Consider the following 21,310-nt stretch of genomic DNA (forward strand, 5'->3'; position numbering starts at 1 on the left):
ATCAACTGCAGGTCAAAAGATAGTGTCAAAACCCTAAGGGCTGGTAAGCTGGCTTAGCAGGAGTACTTGCTGTTCAAGCCTGACCCCCAAAACCATGGTAGGTAAGAGAACAGATGCTGAAAAGTTGTCCTCTGATCTTCACAAGCTCATGTGTGTGCATTCAGATGTACATGCTAACGACAGAACAAATGAAGGAAGGTAATCAATGGAATCTCAGCACAAAATAGCTCCCTGCAACTCCATGAAGCCTTTTAGTTTTAGATATTCTCATTTGATTCAGTAATTGTCAATATAATCAGATAAAGTCAATACTGATATCAATTCCAGTTGTGTGTGTGTGTGTGTGTGTGTGTGTGACACACACACATTTCCTCTGAATCAATGTTACCCAATCATAATCTAATATGAAGTTGGGCATGGGAGCATATAAGTGTCATTCTAGCACTTGGGAGGCAGAGGCAGGGGCAGACGGATCACTGCAATCTCAAGGTCCACCAGGGGTCTATAGCAAGAAAAAGTCAAAGAAATGTACATACATAATTAAAAATAAAATATCATTTAATTAAACCTCTGCCTGATCTATTGGCACACTAGACGGGTTTAGACAGGGTCTCACTGTGTAAGCTCGGTTGGCCTAGAACTTGCTATGGAGAGGAGGCTACTCTAACTCACAGAAATGCACTTGTCTCTGCTCCCTGAGAGTTGAGATTAAAGGTGTGTTAACACCAAGCCCAGCTCTCTTAAAATGACATCTAAAAAGATTTCTGGACATAGTATACAGCTTATTTTTATGCGCATGTTTTGCATGCCTATGTGTGACTGGTTCCTTTTTGAAAGTTTTTTATTTTAATTTTTTATTATTTTTTTTATTTATATGAGTACAGTGTAGCTGTCTTCAGACACACCAGAAGAGGGAATCAGATCTCATTACAGATGGTTGTGAGCCACCATGTGGTTGCTGGGAATTGAACTCAGGACCTCTGGAAGAGCAGTCAGTGCTCTTAACCGCTGAGCCATCTCTCCAGCCCCCTTGAAAGTATTTTTTGTATGTGGTAGGGGAAGTACATGTATGTAGGAATGGGGCTCTCCATCATATGGGTTTCAGGGACTGAACTAAGATCAGGCCCTGCAACAAGTTTTTTTGTTGTGTTGGTTTTTTTTTTTTTTTTTTAACCCACTGAACCAGCCTGCCAAGTTCCCAGAAAGATACTTTCTAGCAAGCTTTCATTTTGAAAACTTTGTCTTTATATATAATACAGGTTTCATGAGAAATAAAAAACCTTGCTCTGTTAGTGTTTCCCAAGTGCTATAGCAACATCTAAAGATACTCCACAGTAAATGTTCAATTCTCTTTTGAGACAGTCTCTATGTAACCCCAGCTGTCCTAGATCTCTGACTAGGCTGGCCTTGAACCTACAGAGATCCACTAGCCTCTGCTTCTGTAACCTCCAGCCCTAAGTGGTCAATCCTTTATTTATTGGAGCTTCAGTTATAAGCCTGAGAGTATAACCTAGAAACAACTGTTATATATCTATATCTATATATAAATAAAATCACCCCATGGAGGAAAGAGAGGGGATTGGCAACTTGCCAGGGTACTATATTTGGAAGTGATGAGTCGTTGTTCCCTAGCCAGTGACCCTCCTTGTGCGTCAGTCATAGAAGATGCCTGACCACAGGTCTAACACAGTGCACAGAAATTGCCACTCCTGCAGGCAACGGGACAAAGCCAGTGGAAGCAGTAATAGTACACTGCTTCAGAGACAACCATAGAACACTTCAGGAGATTCTGATGAAGTCCAGGATGTCAGTTCTTCATAGTTTCTGTACATATGCTTCGGGAAACAACTTAATTACTTGAGTTTTGCTAATTAAAAATAAGAATTCAGGGGCTGGAGAGATGGCTCAGCGGTTAAAAGCCCCAACTGCTCATCCAGAGGCCCTGAGTTCAATTCCCAGCAACCACATGGTGGCTCACAGCCATCTGTAAAGAGATCTGATGCCCTCTTCTGGTGTGTATGAAGACAGCTACAGTGTACTTATATATAATAAATGAATAAATCTTAAAAAAAAAAAAAGAATTCAGTTTTCTCTAAGGTCGATTCTCAGACTCCCTGGAAGCTCACAGAAGGCACATCATCAGATTAAAATGTCTATTTATGAAAAACAAACTCAATGCTTTCAAAATTCAACATCTTAATAAGCAACATTTGGTGCAGTCTGCTGCTTAAAGGAAGGAAGGAAATATGAGAAAAAATAGAAGAGCATGTTACAGTTAGTTTGCATCTGACAAACATGCATTTTTATTTTTGCAATTATTTTGTAAATAAAAACAAAATTATATTCAAAACACATTTATTTATGAAATCATTTGAAGTTGACTTACATAATTTCAACAAGTAAGGGCATTCATTGAAAAAATTCTGACACACAATGCACCTGTCATTAGAAAAGTCTTATTGACACACTGAGGAGCCAAGGTCTTTCCTTGTCTTTTCTAATGCAGATCTCGGCACAACATCCATCAAGCAGCCCCAGCACTAAGAATACTTCAGCAAGGGAGCCCAAAAGTCATAGTCTTCTCAGTCATACTCGGAGAATCGAATGTGCTGACTGGCTTGCTGGGTCTTAGCCAGTCTAATCTTCTCAGCTTTGGTGATTAGCTAGAGAGAAGGGAGAAATGAGAACGTCTTGGGAATTCCAAAATCAAACAAGCATCACTCTGGAAGCCTTACAACTATCAGGCTGAGGAACACTTTTAAAAGCTGGGGTGCAAAGACGAATGAGATCATTACGTTTTGATCAAATCAATTTACAGAGAACTGGGAGAATTTTATGAAATAGACCTTAACTTTTAGAAACCTCCAATTCCGGTTCATTACTCAAAAGCTTCCACAGAACGTCACTCACTCCTCACTGTCGTTTACCTTCTCATGATGAGCCACAACTTAGCATTATTTTGAATCCCCCTCCCCCGCCCCCTGGATAGTAATTGCTATGACTAAATGCTATGAGACCCTTAATTACACTGTGATTAAAGATTTATACATTATTTGAATGGGATGTCATGATTCTAGGCTGTATACTTCTCAAGTTTGCTTTACAAACTGTTTATTGGCAAGGCATGGTGACTGACATATCTTTAATCCCAGCACTCCAGTGGCAGAAGGATCCCTTTGAGTTCAAGGCTGGCCTAAGCCACACAGTTCTCAGAAAGAAAACCAAACAAACAAAAAAAACAAACAAAAAAAACCACCCCAAAAAACCCAAACAACAAACCGTTTACTGGAAGGATAATTCAGTGTGGGACGGACTATAGTGCTCAACAATTATGTACACTTTATTATGATTATTAAAAGATTTGTTTATTTATTTATTTATTTTTTTTTTATCGTGTCAAGGCAGAAGAGGAAGAGAGGAAGAGAGAGAGAGAGAGAGAGAGAGAGAGGAAGAGAGAGAAAGAGAAGATTTGTTTATTTTATGTATAAGAGTACACTGCGGCTGTCTTCAGACACAACAGGAGAGGGCACCGGACCCCATTACAGATGGTTGTAAGCCACCATGTGGTTGCTGGGAACTGAACTTAGGACCCCTGGAAGAGCAGTCAGTGCTCTTAATCACTGAGCCATTTCTCCAGTTCCTATTTTGGTTTTTTTGAGATAGGGTTTCTTTGTATATCCCTGGCTGTTCTGGAACTTGCTCTGCAGACAATGGCCTTGAACTTAAGAGATCTGCCTGCCTCTGTGTCTAGAGTACTAGGATAGAAAGTATGTGATACCACGTATCTGTCTACTTTAAAGGTGGGTACCATCATACCAGGCTTGTTTTCTTTCACTCTACCTCTTATATGATGTGATTCTTTGCTGTTTTGTTTTGTTCAAACAGGATTTCTCCCTGTAGCCTTGGCTGTTCTGGAACTCACAATGGAGATCAGGCTGACCTTAAGACACCTACCTAATTTTACAATTCTTTTGTGCCAATTACACCTTCTAAAACCTGAGTAGCTGGGACTGTAGGTGTAGACAGTCAGCAAAATGTTTCCTTAGCAGAAAAAAGTTATAGCTTAGTTTTAGGGGATCAGAAGTGCAAGGCTTTTCTCGGCTTGAGTGAGCTTGAGGTCAGTGTGTGATGCCAGGAACCCTGTCTCAATCACTCAATCCATTAATCAAATCTAATGTCATACCTGTTGATAGGAGGCCATAACAGGATTCAATTAAAACACTGTTTACAAATGGCAAGAATAAAAATTCTGGCTAGCCTAACACACTAATGATGTGTTTCCAAACAGGAATTCTGTCTTTAGCTGGGTAATATCCAGCAGTAATTCCAATAAAAGTCCATTTTGATTAAAAACAAAGTCAAACATCTAAAAAATGTGGGAGATGCCTCTGGGATAGGGCACTTCCTTCAAAGCCTGACAACAGGAGTTCCATCCTTGGGACCCACATGACAAGAGGAGAAGCTGCCCTTTAACTTCCATGCTGTGGCACAGGCACATCTACATGAAATGTAAAAATAATTAATTAAAAGTATTAAAGAATATTTAAACAGCTGAAGTGAAGAAATAAAAAAACCCTCACCCAGCACCGCAAAGCCTTGAGCCTTGGCTGATTCCTGGCTTCCAAGAAGTGAAAATTAAAGCACATCCCACCAAGACCTGGGGCAGAAAATCAAGTCATAGTTTCCTATGTTCGTAATCCTGAGTTCATTTACATTTGCCTGATTGCCATATGCAAACATCTGTGCAGAGAGTAAACACACTTTCTGTTGATCTGCTTGCGTTTTTTTGTTTGTTTGTTTTCTTTTTTTTTTTGTCCTTAACTCATGGAATCAATGAGCTGTCATATAAGGAAGGAATTATGTCATAATCACTGAAATTTTGTCATTGTTCTCTATGTACTTAATAATTCCCATTACTTTAGCCTAAAATGTTGCACTTCTGAATTTTTAAGTGGATCTGACAGCGGCCTGGTTTAATCTTCTGTGCCACACTGGCACTGCTTAGAAGCAAGCTAAGGGAGAACAGGAATGCGTTATCCACGCCTACTGCTCTGTTTGCAGGAGCACAGAGAGCATCAGCTGTGGCAGGTAGTCCAGAGGTAGAGGAAGCACTCCTTAACACCCTCAGGGAGCTGAGTTCAATCTCCAGCACCAGAAAACAAGTGAGATTAGCAAATGGTTAGCTGTGGTTCCCTTTCTTCTAGCTGGGTGGCAGCTCCATTGAATTTCAAACTGTGAAGGCAGCTAGCTTCAGTTGTTCCTATCTAGATCACGCCAACATCCCTGATAATGAAGCATGTTAACTCATAAAGAGTAACTGCTTTGTTGTTATCCCAGTTTAACTTTACAAAATGCTAGGTAAAGCACTTCTTTGCTTGAGACTAAAGTGATTAATAAAGAATTTAAAAATTAAAAATAGGGCTGGAGAAATGGTTAAGAGCACTGACTGTTCTTCCAGAGGTCCTGAGTTCAACTCCTTGCAACCACATGGTGGCTCATTTGTAATGGGATCTGATGCCCTCTTCTGGACACACCAGAACAGTGACAGTGTACACATATACATAAAATAAAAAGGTTTTAAGATTAAAAATAAAATGTTTTAATGACTAGTTCAAAAAAATATAGCCAATTCAAACAAACCCTCACACTAATTAGCAGAATAAATATTACCTATCTGTTCTGGATTACTACATTGCCATCTGAACTAGTTTTGAAATTCACACCTTCAAGAAGAAAGAGCCTCAAGGAAGGAGGCCTCCCTGTCTCCACTCAAGAAAAAAACTTGACAAAACCTAACAGTGGCAAGTGTCCTGTCAATCATCATCAATGCCAAAGGAGGAAAATGAAAAAACACACCAAGCCAATATGCATAGGAAATCTGCACCATGGCTTTCAAAGTTCTTAACAGTCTATTCTAAGCCCTTCTACTACAACAATATTTAAAAGAACAATCATCTGCTTTCATAGAATAAATGTCATTCTCAGTGAGCAACATATTACATTAATTATCATAGAAATAAAACTGTTGAATGAATCAGTTTGTTTTAATTATTTCAGTTTGCTGGTGCCACTTATCATAAAAAACGTGGCCATCAGAAACTTCACATGTGTCAAGCCTGTACAGAAGAAAATCTTTCTACAGGCACTTATCCGCAACCTACAAAGCCTAGCAGCTCTGAATCAGGACTGGGTCCACTTAAAATGCAATCACAGTTATGGATCCTTGTGAGAAAGCATCTTAACTCCATCTACTCCAAAAGCAGGAGAAATCTGCATTCTTTTTCAGTCTGAAGCAGTACTCTCTAAGAGGAAATACAAGTGAACTCATCCTCATTTATTACCATCAGAAGATGCATACGACTCCTTACCTTTTCTGTGCCTCTTTTCTTTTCCCGAGGTTGATTAAGTTTGGCTTGTCTATCTACCAAAATCTTCTGCCAGTACCTCTGCTCATGATCACCTTAAAAAGAAGCAAAAGCTCTGACCACCAGCTCGAGTGTTTGGGGGAAGAGGTTCATTAGCCCAGTGCAGAACAAGTAAAAGAATCCCCTACAATAATAAGTGTTCACCAGAAACACAATTGGGTTTTACCAGAAAGGATCTCGAGGTTCCAACTGTGCTTCTTTTTAATTTCAGTCTGTGCATTCATTACTGCCTGAGCATCCTCTGGGGTTTTGAATCGGGCATGGCATTCAGTATCTCCTTCTAGCAAATCAATGTAAACAACTTCTGAGATTGTGGCCAAAATATCCTATACAGGAAAGAAACATGAAAACTTAAAAATCACCTTAACAATGTCTGACAATAAACGAATGTAACCAGAGGTTACAAAATGCATTCTATCAAGCTACTCTCTAGTTGATGGGTAAATATATAAAATATTTCTAAAATATACAGAACTACTCTTCAAATACATTTACACATAAATGAGAAGCAATTTAACAACGTATGGCAAATTACTGTAGCTCATCCTCTTGAATGTGACTTTAAAATATGAACTGACAAGGGGATCAGCTGAGGGAACTCTTGTACAGTTGAACAGAAATGGCCCATCGCTCAGCAAGCTGGAAGGAGGTTAGTACGAAGAAGAGGAAAATACAAGGAGGAGAGGCTTGGAGAAGCTGAGTCGCACTCACCTACACAACACCACGTGTGAATGAACACAGAGAACCAGCTCTCAACATTGTACAATAACGGACAGAAACTGAAGGCTCTTGGGGAGGTTTACTGGAACACAGCCCAACAGCTCTCAGTTTTAGATAAAATACCTTAGTAACCTTTTCTAAGCAAGCTGAGGTCACCCAGCAAGGAAGAGTTTTACCTATAACACCTGCTGTGAGCTCTAATTAAGGAGATTCCTGCATTCTTAATCAAGTTTTTTTCCTCACACCAGGTTCTCCACAGAACACACTGCATTTATGCAGGAATGTTACAGTAATCTTATTGTTAAATGTCACTCATTAAAACTAAAGAAATAAAGAAACTGTTTAGTATAGAATAGAATTTTCTAGGCACAATAACTCAAATTCTTTTAAAATGTTTTAGAAAAAAAATTGAGACTTTAGCTATTGTAGGATAAAAGAGTGTATCCTTTAACTGTGACGGACAAGAGAACTGCAGGCCTAGAAGACAGAAGCTCACCCTTAACACATGCTCTGTAAGACAGGAACTTCCATACTGAAAAATGTTTCCTTCATCAATCAAGGAAAAAAAAAAAGAGAGAGAGAGAGAGAGAGAATGAGACCTGAGAGCCTTCCAATGTTGTTACCCAGTTAATCATTACTACGTAAGACACAGCAAGAGACCAGTCTGCACTGAGTTGATGAAACTGTAATGGGTTTCCTATTCGTGGTGAGAGTTTTATAATCAGTTTTTCAGATAGTTTAGAGTACCACAGTTCAAAAGGCATTTACAATTTATCCATTATAAAGTCAGGCTAATATCCTAATTAAAAACCCATATAATGACAAATTAATCTGGTAATCAGTGACAGCAACAGAGCTCAGTTTTTGTTTCAGAACAACTAAGTAATTACAACAGGACTTTCAACTGTTGCATTACCAAATTCTCCTTTGTGTGCTTGGGACTGAGTCCAGGCCTCCATGCTTGCACAGCATTTGCTTACTGTCAGGTTATTAAGCTACATTCTGTATTGTTACCATGTTTTCAGATGTAAGCTAATAGAACCTGGGGTTGGCAAATACAGCTTGGTCTACAGAGTGAGTGCAAGGACAGCCAGGAATACAGAGAAAGCCTGTCTTGAAAAATCCTGCCAACCAACAAACAAAACATGCCATCAAATATCTTTATCGATGAAAAGCTCTTCAAGGCTTAACACTGAATACATATCTCAACAACTCCAAGGTCAAATCACTATCATTTTCCACGGAAGTACAGTCACCAACCATTAGGGAAACAAGAAAGGCAGGCGTTCAGGCTTCTATCCTGAGGAATTTTGGTATTCAGAGTAAAGCTAAGAGTTGTCAGAGTTACCCTGGACTCTCTTAGCAGTTTACAGAGAGGTACAAATTCTGACTAGAGTTGTTTTGTTTCCATACTATTTTGAAAACATGTCACATGGGGTTCATAAGTATTACCTTGACTTGTTTCCTGCCTGGGAGAGGGTCTTCGCTCAGGATCTTCACGATCACTCCAGTCACGAACTGCGGGCCCTGTGCACTGACCTTCTCCTGGGTGGAGCACTGCTGACCACTGCCTGCTGCTGTGAGAGGAAAGAGGCACAGGTAACTTCCTCACCCCTCACATTTCACATGAGAAGCACCATCCTCCAACAGCAGAGACTTCTCAGGCTAACTTAAGGAACTGAGAACTCGTGCAACTGGAAATTAGTATTAAGGAATCACATTGCTCATTGGAATCAATATGGAATAAAACGCATTATACATCTAAACCAAAGACTAAAAGTTGAATAGATATATGCCAATATAAACATAAGAATAATCAAAGCACACTACTCAAATGCGAGAATTTGTATTTGTATAATTTATAAGAACTTAACATCTTTACCAATACTACAGCAAGTGAGAATATGCTTTAATATGTTCCCACTTGGTGCACATCGCCCAGTAGACCTGCAGTCGCTCTTCCTCCCTCTAGGCACTCTGGAGTGAGCTCACAGGGGATGTAGGGAAAGAGTAGGCAGGCTGTTAAAACTTACTCGGTAATATAAACCTTCACATTTTTGTCTTTTCTTAAAAAATTTCTTTGGTAATGGTTCAGCTTAAACTGGGGAAGCACTCTATCACTGCTATGAAGCCACCCTTGAAAACATTTATAGACTAAAGCCTGCTCTTTGGTGTAAATAGCCAAATGACACTGCATGAGCTTCACCCTTTCAGTCCCCACTGCAGACTTACGAGGCGCTTTGGACTCTGTCTCCATTTCCGACTCCAATTTTATTTGAGATATTGTTTTTTTTAGAGAAGCCATGCTAGCTTTTTGCAGTGCCAAATACTCTTTTTTCAAATCCATCCATTCAGTCCTGTAAAACAAAAATTGAACTACTATAGTGACAAGACGACCCAGTCAGAAACCTGAGGTTGACTAGACATAATGCTCACAGTAACTCCAAGTCTTTCCCACTTTCCTTTTTTAAGGCACACATTTACATCATTTGTTAAGCCATAAATCTATCTTGCAAACACACAAAGGAAGTTTCTCTTCCTTAATACTCAAGGAAAATGCTTGAGGAGTTTCCTAGTTGTTTCTAATATTCAATTGTAAAATCACTTTTGAGTCACTTCCCTGAAGTAACAATTACTAAATCAGGCAACTTGCGGAAAAGGTAAGAGACTGAGATTCAAAGATTTCTCAAATTGCTTCCAATTTGAGAGATAACATTCCTTAGGATTTACTTAATTCAAAAGGAATTTCTGAGAAGAAAAAAACAGCCCGTGACAGCAGTTTATTTATTTACATACATTTAACATGTAGATGTGTCTTCAGGCAGCCAGGGCTCCCCCAGAGAAGCACAAAGCCTCCCGGGCTCTGTGGGGGTGCTCATTGTTACCCTAATCTGTGCCATCAAACAGGCAGATAGGGGATTTTTTTTAAAGAGGAGGATATCTTGTGGTAATGGTTTTAACAGTTAACATTGACATCTGTTTACTTCAAAAAAGGGGAAGAAAAAAAACCCAGACCTACCCTGGAGCCCCAGGATCTACTTTCCCTGGGAGCTGATACATTAAAATAACAAAGGCCCTGAACCGATTCTCCACATAGAAAGCCCAAGGACTGCAGGAGCTGGGAGTCGTATAAATACCAGGTCTAAAGTCGCCGTCTTCCACCCTCCGAGGAGAGCGAGGAAGCAGGTCACCAAGGTAAGGTGAGTCTGCAGCCTGGTCCCTTCACGGCTCCGAGCCAGCGCTCCTCTAAGAAGCTGCCGGGCGGGCGGGCTCCCTTCCACTTTAACATGGGAATGCTTTCTGTCACATTGAAGAGTAAGTGCTGCCATGTTTTAGTAGAAGTGAACTCAAGGTTCCCTGGAGGAGTGAACACCTTGGCGTCTGGTGGGAGTCCCCTCTGCTTTAACATGGGATTACCTGCCTCCATGTTTCAGTGGGGGTGTCTTCAAACTCTTCACCATTCTCTTTAAAATGCTGCAGTCAAGAGCCTGGCAACTTCGTAAGTATAAAGACTGGGCTTCCCACCACTTAAACGTGGTTGTCCTTGCTTTGGAACGAAGAAAGTAAGTGCTTCCATGTTTGGGTGATGGTAAGTTTTCCTTTATCCTCACGCCTTTAAGAACCTCACTGGAGTCTGCGTAAGGGGCCTCCTTCACTTTAACATGGAGGCCCTCGCTGTGCCTTTAAAATAAGTGCTTCCAGGTTTGAGTGTGGTGGCTCCTGCTTACTCCCTGGGCGGCATGAGGACCAAGGCCGTCACTGCTGCTAATCTGCAACTCTGTTGAGCACACACTGGAATTGCACTTTAGCAATGGTGATGGAGTGTGTCGGTGGCACGGAGAAGGAACGGGCACTTACTTGGACAGCACTCGCAGCGGTATCACCTCCTCGCCCATCTTATGCCTCTCCTTATGCTTCTTCTTATGCTTCCTCTTCCCCTTGGAGAGCGAGTCGCCTTTCCTGTCTCCCGGCTCCTTCTCTTCTTCCGTAGAGCAGAATTCCAAGTCTAAAAAGAAAGATTTCCGTAAGACCGCTGTTGTGAAGCAGCTGAAGCATTTGTGTAGTCCAGTGAGGGAGGGTACCTACCTCTGTGCTCCTTGGAGACCTCAGAAGCAGCTGGGCCACCCCCATCCTTCTGAGCCCTCTTCTTTAGCTTTGGCCTTGGTGGGAGGCAGTCTTCGTCCTCAGCACTGCTTCTCTCCCGCTTCCCTGCCTTTGACTCAGGTAAGCCGCCGGTTTCCACCTTGTCCCGCTTCTTCTTCTTCTTTGCAGGTTGCTTTGGAGCTTCTGGGGTTTCCGCCTCAGAGCCCTCAGAGGCTGTCCTAGGTCTCTTCGTGGCTTTACTCACACCCGAGCTGCTGCTGTCCACAACCAGCTCCTTAGCCTGCACACTCTCTTCCTTCTTTATTCTGCCTTTTTTCTTTTTCTTCTTTTTCTTCTCTTCTGCAACAACGTCATTTCTATTTACAGCCATAGTTTATTATTTATTACTTATTTACTATTTACTTATTTTGGCCAAGTAAGCACTCACCAGCTACTCGTAAGGAAGGGATGGGCTTGTTTTTCACCGTCTTGGGGAATATGCCAGGCTTTCTGGGTGCTTCTTCTGGTGGGTTGTTCAGAAACTGAGAACAATTGCAAAAATTTTAAGTTATTCTTGCTAATCTTGTGTCTTTCTTACTTTTCAGGTCCCACAGAGAGAAGTACATACCTCAATGGCTTTTGCTGCTTGCTCTTTTGTTTCAAACTCCACAAAGGCAAATCCCTTAGGATCCCCAGTAGACTTGTAATGTGGAATACTTATGTAAACAACATTGCCACATTTCCCAAATACTCTCTCAATCCAACTGTGAGTAACGTTTTTTGGGAGCAACTCCTATAATAAATCAGACATCCTATGAATAAAGTTCCTACATTTTACCAATAAAGTGGAAAACTAGAATTAAAACTTGTGTCTGTGTCGTTTCTTACCACATATACCGTGCGTTCTTCCTCGTCCTTTGGTCTCTCTCCTAGGGGTTTTTTCCTCCTGATTCTGGTCCCTTCTAAGTCCAACTTTATAAAAAAGGAAAAAGCTGAATAAAGTTGGTAGTCAGTTGGATGTGGTTGGTGTGTAATGAAATGGGGCTTACTTACCTCTACAACAGATGAGCTCTTCAGTGCTCTGGCTATTAGCTTCCCATCAGTTGTCAGCTTCTTCATTTTGTTAAAAGACACCAGAAGGGAAATGTCCACATCTAGTTTATGCAAAAAAAAAGGTAATAGAGTATGTGTGCATGTAAGTGCATACACAGGTTCTCTTTGTGTATGCATCTTATATATAGACATACATGCCCCAGCCCCATGCAAACCTGAGTTGGAAATTTTTATATGAATTAGGACAATAAGATTACAGGGACTTAAATTAGAAACTTACATCCATCTCTAGATTTTTCAATTTGCTCTCGCAGAAACCTGTCCTTGTGAAGGTTTGCATCTCCAAACCAGAAGTCCACCTGCTTAGCGATATCTGCAAGCACCTGCTTAACCCGTGATCGCTTCTTTTTTTCTTCTTTTCTCTTCTCAGTGCTTTCTTCCATGGTTTTTTGGTTTTCAGTTTCCATTCTGAAAGAGTAAAACAATCAGATGAGGTTTCTGCAGCAGCTTATTGTAACTACGCCCCTGTCACCTGAGCCTTCGTGCTGCAGAGGAGATCATTAAGTCCTTGTGATGCATCTCAAGTCTCATAACTACATGCTAGTTTTTATCGAGTCAAAGCTGGTACGGCAAGTGCAAATTTTGAAAGTATACAAGTACCTGATAAGTACTTTAAAAGAAAGGTGAATGCTGTATAACCAGAGGCCTCATTCTATCCTGTCAGGCTTTTATTCCTATCAACGAGCTCTGTGTCTGCCTAATCCCAACGCTTACTACCTAACCTCTTCATCCGGCTTTAAGTTTTCTTTTCCTGGATCCACCAGAAATTGAAGATTTTTACCCTTTGCAAAATAATACCAACTATAAAACCCTGAGATCAGAAAGCAGTCTCAGCTCCTTCCCTCATACTCTACAGTTAATTCACCAGCAGTCAGACTAGCACTGGCTTTAAATACATCCTGAACATTAACACTTATTTCTAAAAACTTACTTGGTCCAAGTTATTATCACGTCTCACTTGAACTATTCCAAGACCTTCCCTAATAGTAAGCTTGCTTTTACTCTATTTTCTTACAATCCATTTCCTGCTGTGTCTTCCCCTAATACTCCTGTATGCTTTAGTTATTTACCCAGATCTGTGAATGTCTGTGAAATGTCTGTGAATGTCTGTGAATGAATGTACTGTGTAAGAGAGGCCTTTTCTTTCATCCAAGCTAAAACAGTCCCATTGATCCTAATCTGAACTATCTCCAAACTTTTCGTTCTATGCTCACCGCTATCTAGAATTAAGAGTTTTGTTATCTATCTACCTCACTATAATACAAATATATAGAGGCAGAGGCAGATCAGTACATATTTGTGAGGTAGTTACACATATTTAAAAGTACCTGTAGCGAGGCATGGTGGCACGCACCTAAACCCTAGCACTCATGAGGCACTCAATGGCAGTACTCTGAATGTCGGTACGAAGCATTTCACTTCTTTTCTAACGTGGTAAAGTATAAACAAATATAAATACAAACTACAATGATCAGAGCAGGCTCCACTGCTAGCTGTTAACTATAAAGGGCAGACCTCCAGTTTTCGAGTTCTTTTCCCAGTCAAAGCCCACCATCTAAGGCAGTGGTTCTCAACCTGTAGGTCAGATACCTTTGGGGCATACATATCAGATATGCTGCATATCAGATATTTACATTACTATTTATAACAACAAAATTACAGTCAGGAAGCAGCAACAGGATGATTTTATGCTTGGGGGTCAGTACTACATGAGGAATTGTATTAAAGGGTCACAGCGTTAGGAAGGCTGAGAGCCTCTGATCTAAGGCATAGTGGAATCTACAGTACACGCCTCTTCAGCTACCAGATCTAAAGCAGTGCAGACAGAACTGCAAAAACAAAGACATTCAAGTTATCACTCCACTATCTTAACCCAGAGGCCATCCTTCCTGTTTCTCTTAAGGATTACTTTTGTAGCTTAGCATATTCCAGTTCAGGATGGTTAAATACACATTCAATTTAGAAAAAGTTATAGACCAAACAAAGTCACACAAACGATGGAACAATTCAGCTTCCCTACTCCAGGCCTAAAGAAAACCAGTTACTTACATGGCTATACTTTGGTTACAGAGCTCCCTCATCTTTAACCTTTCTATCTGTCTGTCTGTCTGTCTTTCTCCTTGATGCTGGGAACAGGGATTAGACCCATGGCTTTCCACATCCTAGGCAAGTATCCTACCACTGAACTATTCCTCAGCCCTTGCTATATTCCCAACCCTGTTTGTACTTTCCCAAGGTCCTGTAGTAATGAATAATTATATTGCCATCCCACACATTACAAAGGAAATGTATTCTTTGCGACCAAAAACTATTTATCATCACTAATGCTAACACTATGATCAACCAAGTTGACCACAAGCCATGTCTGTATGTATTTGGACCAAGTTTTCTCATTATTGTGTTCCAGAAAATGTAGACACAAATCTTATCTATATAATAGTTGCTGTGAAGATGAAATAAAAAAATGTAATTTAAGCACTTTAGAAAATGCAGCTGTGGAGAAGTCTGCAGAGATGCGGTTAAGAACACTTATTGCTCTTGCCCTGGACACACGTTCAGTTCCTAGCACTGACGTCAAAGCTCACAACCTCCTGTAACTCTGGGTCCAAGGGGGGGGGTCCAAAGCATTCTTCTGACTTCTGTGGGCATATGGTGCACAGACAGACATACACACATATATTACATAAGTTAAAAAAAAAAAAAAAAGACTCTCAGGCTGGAGAGACGGCTCAGCAGTTAAGAGCACTGATGCTCTTCCACAGGTCCTGAGTTTAATTCCCAGCAACTACAGGCTGGCTTACAAGCATCTGTAATGGGATCTCTGATGCCCTCTTCTGGTATCAGAAGACAGCTGCAATGTACTCATAAACAAAATAAATAAATCTTAAAAAAAGGGGGGGGGGGGGCTTGCTGTGGAAAGCATGATGCTGTGTTATTTTTTCACCAGTCACTAAATCCTATCAATCTGATCTTCAAAATGGTTCTTATCCACATTTAATGTTTTCTACAACTGCTATTACAACATAATGAGTTTATAATATGCACCAGAAGTCACCTATCCTTTCCAGAAGGATACAGGTGTTACCTGTCCATAACACTGATGTGGTTTGTGAAGGTTATTTCTTATTTTTGGTAATGAGCCTAGCTTTTAATGGCTAAGCCATCTTTCCAGCCCGTGAAGGTTATTCCTTAATTTGCAACATTAGTAATTCCTTATCTTTTTTTTTAGGGGGGGGGGTCTGGTGTATAATATACTGTTAAATGGGTGTGATGTCACACAACTTTAATACCAGCAGCACTCGGGAGGCAGAGGCAGGTGGATCTTTGAGTCTGAGGCTGGCCTGGTCTACAGAGTGAGTTACAGAGCTCAGGAGAGCCAGAGCTAGAGAAACCCTGCCTCCAAACAATCAAACAAACAAGCAAAATCCATCCACAAAACCCACGGTCTCGGAACAAGGAACTTACTGTGTAGCAATGCCAGCTATTCACATACATGGTTTAAATCTTGATTACTTGGTAGTTTCTTTCAACTTTTTTTTTTTTAAAAAAAAGATTTATTATTAAATATAAATGCACTGTAGCTGTCTTCAGACACACCAGAATAGGGGATCAGATCCCGTAACAGATGGTTGTGAGCCACCATGTGGTTGCTGGGAATTGAATTCAGGACGTCTGGAAGAGCAGTTGGGGCTCTTAACCACTGAGCCATCTGTCCAGCCCTTCTTTCAACTTTTTAAGGGAGCCTGAAAGGTTATATACTTTAGTGAAAGCTAGGTAGGTAAGCAAGCATTGATGTTTCTCTTACACTGTCTACCTTTTAGTAGAAGCTTCCCCACCTTGTCACCATCCACAGTATATTCTGACCCAGGAATTCTTAATCTGAAATCCCTGACACTTCTGGGAGTTTAAAGAAACCTTAGGAATCCATGAAATGTTATAAGACAGATTTTTAAAGAAAAGGCAAAAACCATGCTTTCACAAATATAAATGACTATGGCGAATGAACTTAAGTAGGACAAATCCGTTTAAAGGAGAAAGACCAGATCAATATACAATAGAAAGTTGAAATGAATGTTAATATATACTGGTCAGGGAATGACATACTTGGGCAAACATGGTTTTTCATCTTTATGTTTTCAACAAGTTAAAAGTTGTAACATTGCTCAAAGACAGTGAATGTCATAATCTGGATGTAAGCTATGCTACATGTAATAAAAAATTCAAAAAATTTTAAAATCATAGGTTTTGCTTGTAAAGTCACAAACAAAATCTTTCCATTAATACATGTAAAATTTCCAAAGGAACTCGACGATAACATTTTTCAGGATATGAAGAAAAAGAAGTGTACCCAAAAGATTGAGAGCCAAAGTTGTAGTCACAGCAAACCCCTTAGTGGCCTGCAACTTTGCTTCAAATGAATCTTTTAGTGTGAATGTTTTAGCAAGCCATTCGATTTCCCACCACCGCCCAGCTTCTAAAGACTAATAAAAGGTAGTCTTACTTCCTGAGGACTTCCATTTTCAATGAAATCTCCACTCATATTTTCCCTTAGTTTCTCATAAATGTACTCAGAACTTTAATTCATCATTTATCCTCAGGCATTTTCTGTAGAGGGCCGACAGGGTGAAAGACTAGCAAAAGACTTAATTCTAAAATGCAAGTTCTCACAGCTGATGTCCTTGGGCAGACAACCTGTCTACCACCCACAGATCCCCTGAGCAACCCTACTTCCGCAGACTCTTCCAGAAGCCGGGCGTGCCCCAAACACCCCAACACCAAGATCGGCCCGCCCCCTCCGTACTACAATCCGAATTGCAAGGGCCGCCAGGGAACTGCGCGTGCGCACAGAGTACGTAGCCGAACCAACGGAACAGTGGCGAGGGGGGCGGGGTGAACCCGACCACAGATGTAGGATGGACCTCAGGATACCAGACTGAGAGGAGCTTCCACCTCACCCGGTCTGAGAGGATCTACAGGCCACTTGTGACTTACTCCGTGCACGTCCTCAGATCCACGGTCAGCGATTGCGTTCTTCCACGCTTTCCGTCTCCCGACCCTAGCAGGCGGCGGAAATTTGCGTCATCCGACCAGCGACGCGCTTCTCTCAGCCCACTACAGAAGGCCGGGTCCGAGGCTCTGTGTCCGTCACTGACGTCACAGGCGACGCATCTCGGGGGCGGGACCTGGGGGGGTGTGGGAAGCGCGTTGACTGCGCTCGGATGCGGAATTCCATTGGTAGTTTGCGAACGGTGGCGGTGGGGCCTCAGCCGCAACGTCCCTGCTTGATGACGTCTCTCAAGTTCGCGGGAGAAATTCGAAAGTGGAGTTCATGTCATCGAGCAGGTGAAATGGATACTTTCTGGTGTTCTAGGCAATGAAGGGTTAATAGACTGGGCGACTTGGCGCGGTTGGGAGAGCACTGGACGCTGACTTCGCCTCCACAGAAACCGCCCACGAGACGCCGTTAGAATGCAGGGTGAGGCGGTCACTGTCGAGGCCCATCCCGGTTGTGGTTGTTTTTGGGGCTGATAAAGGACCAAGGGTCCATTATTATTTAGTGACACAAAACCTTGATTTGTCAAGTCCTGGCAAGTAAAGCTATGTTTCTTTTAGGTAGTTGTACTGTTATTTGTGGTTTGGAAATTTTACTGGTTTGGGCCGTGCTGTTCTGAGCTACTGTGTCAGCTTTTCTTTAAAAGCAAGGTTATGCCACGGCTTCCTGCTGTTTTCATGGAAAGCTCTCCTCAGCATAACAGAAGATCATATACATCCGATTACTGATGACTCCTGCCTCATCCTCATTCTCTAGTGCTTTCCCTTTTCTATGCTGCTTAAGGATCAGGCCTCTGCGCATACTGTTTCCGGGTTGGGAGCCACCCTTCACTGGTGAGTACTTGTGAGAACAGTGTGTTGGGCTCCAGAGCCAGACTTTCTAATGTAATAGATTAAGAATTGGACCTGAAATGTTACCAGTTAGTAATAGCTAGTTGTCACGTCATGTCCCTGGAACCACTTGTAGATATGTGTGCTCATGTGTGTGTTGCTTTGGCATCGATTTTCAGTTCACCATCGATGATTTCAAGATTTCAAAATTTGACCTTATATTTTTAACCAGTTATCAGGATAGTTAAAGTAGGTGCAGCACCACTGTCTAAGAGATTTCTCTTCCTGGGTGTGCTGGAGTATTGCTTGTAATAGTCCAGCTATTCCAGAGGCCAGAGCAGGACTGTGCAACTTGGCCAGATCCTATTTTAAACACACACAAAGACTGGACACGTGTAAGCACTATTACCTAATTTACGTAAGGCCTTGTCGTCAGCCCTTAGCACTGGGTAAACGAAAGAAAAATTCCTTGCAGAGGAATCGTATGTATATTTGGTCCTAGGATACTTTGCTGTACTGACTAAGGTATAGTTAGCCCTCTATATCTGTAATTTCTGTATCTGTGTTCAGATGGAAAATAGAAAAAAAAACCTGTTAGTACTGTGCATACAGATTTTTTTAAAAGATTTATTTATTATATATAAGTACATGGTAGCTGTCTTCAGACACACCAGAAGAGGGCATCAGATCCTATTACAGATGGTTGTGAATCACCATGTGGTTGCTGGGAATTGAACTCAGGATCTTACCAGCCCCAGATTTTTTTTTTTAGTTATCATTTTTTTCTTCTTCGTTTCTTCTGTAGTTATCCCTGACTATCCTGGAGCCCTGTAGGTAGATAGACCAGGCAACCAGGCTGACCTTGAAGTCACAGAGATCCACTTGACTATGCCTCCTGTGTACTGGAATCAAAGGTGTGTTCCACTAAGTCAGGCATGCCACCATGCCTACTTAAATAATACAGTTTAATCACTATTCGCATATCATTTACAACTCACTAGGTATAAATAATCTAGAGATGACTTAATTTATGTTAGAGAATGTGTACACGCTCCTATATTATATGCTAAAAAAACCTGACATTTTATGTGTGAATGCAAGTGGAAGGTTCCAGATGTTGATATTTGTGGTCCTGAAACCAGTTCTTGTATACATAAGGATTACTCTAACAGAAAAAATTTAAAACACAAGGGGGCCATCTTGTGGTAAGTATGATTTAGGAAAATAAATTGAAATTGGGTTCTAAGGAGCAATACATATTGAAGGAAAAAACAATCCATTTTCTGATATATAGCAAAGGCACCTGGAGAGGTGTGTACAGAATATTAGTAACTTTGTCAATTTTACTTAGTTTTACCTATATTTTCCATTGTGTGGTGTCTCAAAGTTGTGTCCTCCATGACCGATACACTTTTGTTTCTCTTGATGGCTTGATAGTCTTGGAATTCTTTGGTTTCTGTTTCTAGTCAAGATTTATTGAAGAACTTTGTATTTGATACTTATTCTTTTTATCAGGGTTGATTGATAATTCTCTGCTGTTTTTCATTTTAGAAGCTATAAATGTTGAATAAAAACTGATTATTTTCTGGACCTGACTATTTTATAATCTCAGAAGAAACAATGGAATGTCAAGAATTTATTGTAAGTCTTAATAATTTTCCTTTTTGTGGGAGAGGGATAAGAGACAGGATTTTATGTATCTCATACTGGCCTTAAATGAAGTTGAGGATTACCTTGAATTTCAGATCCTCATGCCTTTTTCTCCCAAGTGCTGGGATCACAGGCTTAAACCACCACATCCTGTGTATGTGGTGCTAGAGACCAAAACCAGTCTCGTGAAGACACAATTGGTCAAACACCGTACTAATTGAGCTGCATCCCCAGCCCCTAAGTCTGACTAATTTTTAAAATTTTTTTCCTTCCTCTCCTTTTATTTCTTCCTGTCCCTTTCAAGTATCTTGTTAGCATTACCAGAATCTTCAAAACAAGAAAAAACAGGGTATAAAATTAAGTTCGAACATCAGATAATGATTAGTTTTCTAGTATAATTGTGTCCCAGATATGGTACTGAGGTTTATCTGGGAAACCTAATTCCTACTTATTATCTGTATATTCTATAGAAGTCATTTGTTAAAACTTCATTGGAAACAATCTTTTTCACTTCAAGACCTGTCAATGGCACTTCCGTCTATAGCAACACATTATTTGGTCTTAAGACTTTTTTGTACAATAAAAAAATATCGGGATTGGGGATTTAGCTCAGTGGTAGAGTGCTTGCCTAGCAAGCGCAAGGCCCTGGGTTCGGTCCTCAGATCCGAAAAAAAGAAAAAAAAAATATCAAAGACCCTAAATAACATTGGTGTGTAGAGCTTCTATCTTATTATTTATACTAGACATAAAACATTTAAAAATACTAAAAAAAAGTACATTTTAATGTAAATTGCATTTTTAATGATAAGTAAATAAAATTTCCAAGTAATAACTACACTAGGAGAAAACATTTGCCAGAGTAACATTGTTAGATATTTTCTGAAGATTACTAATGTGTGTGTATGTATGTGTGTGTATGTGCCATCCTCAGAAATGCCATCCAGCTCCTTTGAGACAAGGTCTCTCTTTGGCCTGGAGCTTACCAGTGAGGTTAGATTGACTGCAGATCCTAGGCACCCTGTATCCACTTAGGATGCATTACCATGTCTGGCCTTTTATGCAGATTCTGGGGCTCAAAGTCAGGTCCTCATGCCTGTGAGGAAGACAATTTCCAGCTGAGCTAATTTAATTCTCCAGCCCATGCATTGCTAGACAATTTTTTCCCTTACATTTTTTTAGCATTTGATGCAGTAATAGCTGGATTTTCACACTTGTTTCTGGATTCAATCTGTCATTGAATCTAGCACCATATGTAACGGTTGGGAACTCCGTTCTTCCACTGATGGAGGCGGAATCTAAAGTTAAGAGCAGTGTGAAGTTGTTCTGACCTCACAAGCTGTGACAGTTGAGGAAGCTGTGAGCTTTGGGCTGTACTCAGAGAGCTCTGAATAAGACGTGTAGGTAACCTGTAGCTGTGGTTCCTTCCCACTGACGAT

The 21,310-nt window shown here is 40.8% G+C and overlaps 2 protein-coding genes across 26 annotated transcripts in view; one reads left to right on the top strand and one right to left on the bottom strand.

Moving 5' to 3' along the window:
- Positions 1–2,279: 2,279 nt before the first annotated feature.
- Positions 2,280–17,467, bottom strand: Larp7 (La ribonucleoprotein 7, transcriptional regulator). Of its 4 annotated transcripts, none has more exons than XM_039103144.2 (13): positions 17,334–17,467; positions 12,562–12,749; positions 12,282–12,382; positions 12,117–12,200; positions 11,857–12,021; positions 11,677–11,770; positions 11,232–11,588; positions 11,004–11,151; positions 9,378–9,502; positions 8,598–8,722; positions 6,592–6,751; positions 6,369–6,460; positions 2,280–2,663 (listed from the first exon to the last, which is right to left on the bottom strand). In XM_039103144.2, exons 2-13 carry the CDS (start codon positions 12,746–12,748, stop codon positions 2,583–2,585), a joined length of 1,719 nt encoding a protein of 572 aa, XP_038959072.1. In that variant the 5' UTR covers position 12,749; positions 17,334–17,467; the 3' UTR covers positions 2,280–2,582. The 4 variants fall into 4 exon arrangements, with proteins under 4 accessions (XP_038959072.1, XP_038959071.1, XP_038959070.1 ...); XM_039103143.2 differs by lacking the exon at positions 17,334–17,467 and adding an exon at positions 16,843–16,981 and having other exon boundaries at positions 8,598–8,719; XM_039103142.2 differs by lacking the exon at positions 17,334–17,467 and adding an exon at positions 16,843–16,981.
- An 80-nt stretch (positions 17,468–17,547) lies between these two features.
- Positions 17,548–21,310, top strand: part of Zgrf1 (zinc finger, GRF-type containing 1) — a 62,692-nt gene continuing 58,929 nt past the window's right edge. For 16 of the 22 annotated variants that reach the window (XR_005501500.2, XR_005501504.2, XR_005501503.2 and 13 more), the window contains exons 1-2: positions 18,089–18,227; positions 19,776–19,865. Coding sequence is in view for 14 of the 22 variants with exons in the window: in XM_039104052.2 (XP_038959980.1) it covers positions 19,845–19,865 (21 nt within the window). In the remaining 8 variants the exon portion in view is untranslated. 22 annotated transcript variants of the gene reach the window in all.

This window comes from Rattus norvegicus, chromosome 2 (assembly GCF_036323735.1).
Source record: "Rattus norvegicus strain BN/NHsdMcwi chromosome 2, GRCr8, whole genome shotgun sequence".
Lineage (NCBI taxonomy): Eukaryota > Metazoa > Chordata > Mammalia > Rodentia > Muridae > Rattus > Rattus norvegicus.

What these genes read in the sequence shown, in the direction of transcription:
- Larp7 (XM_039103142.2), bottom strand. An exon ending in CCCTTCCTTACGAGTAGCTG is followed by an intron (nt 11,589 to 11,676) that starts GTGAGTGCTTAC and finishes ACGTTGTTGCAG; the next exon opens with AAGAGAAGAAAAAGAAGAAA. An exon ending in GACAGAGTCCAAAGCGCCTC is followed by an intron (nt 8,723 to 9,377) that starts GTAAGTCTGCAG and finishes TTCCTCTCACAG; the next exon opens with CAGCAGGCAGTGGTCAGCAG.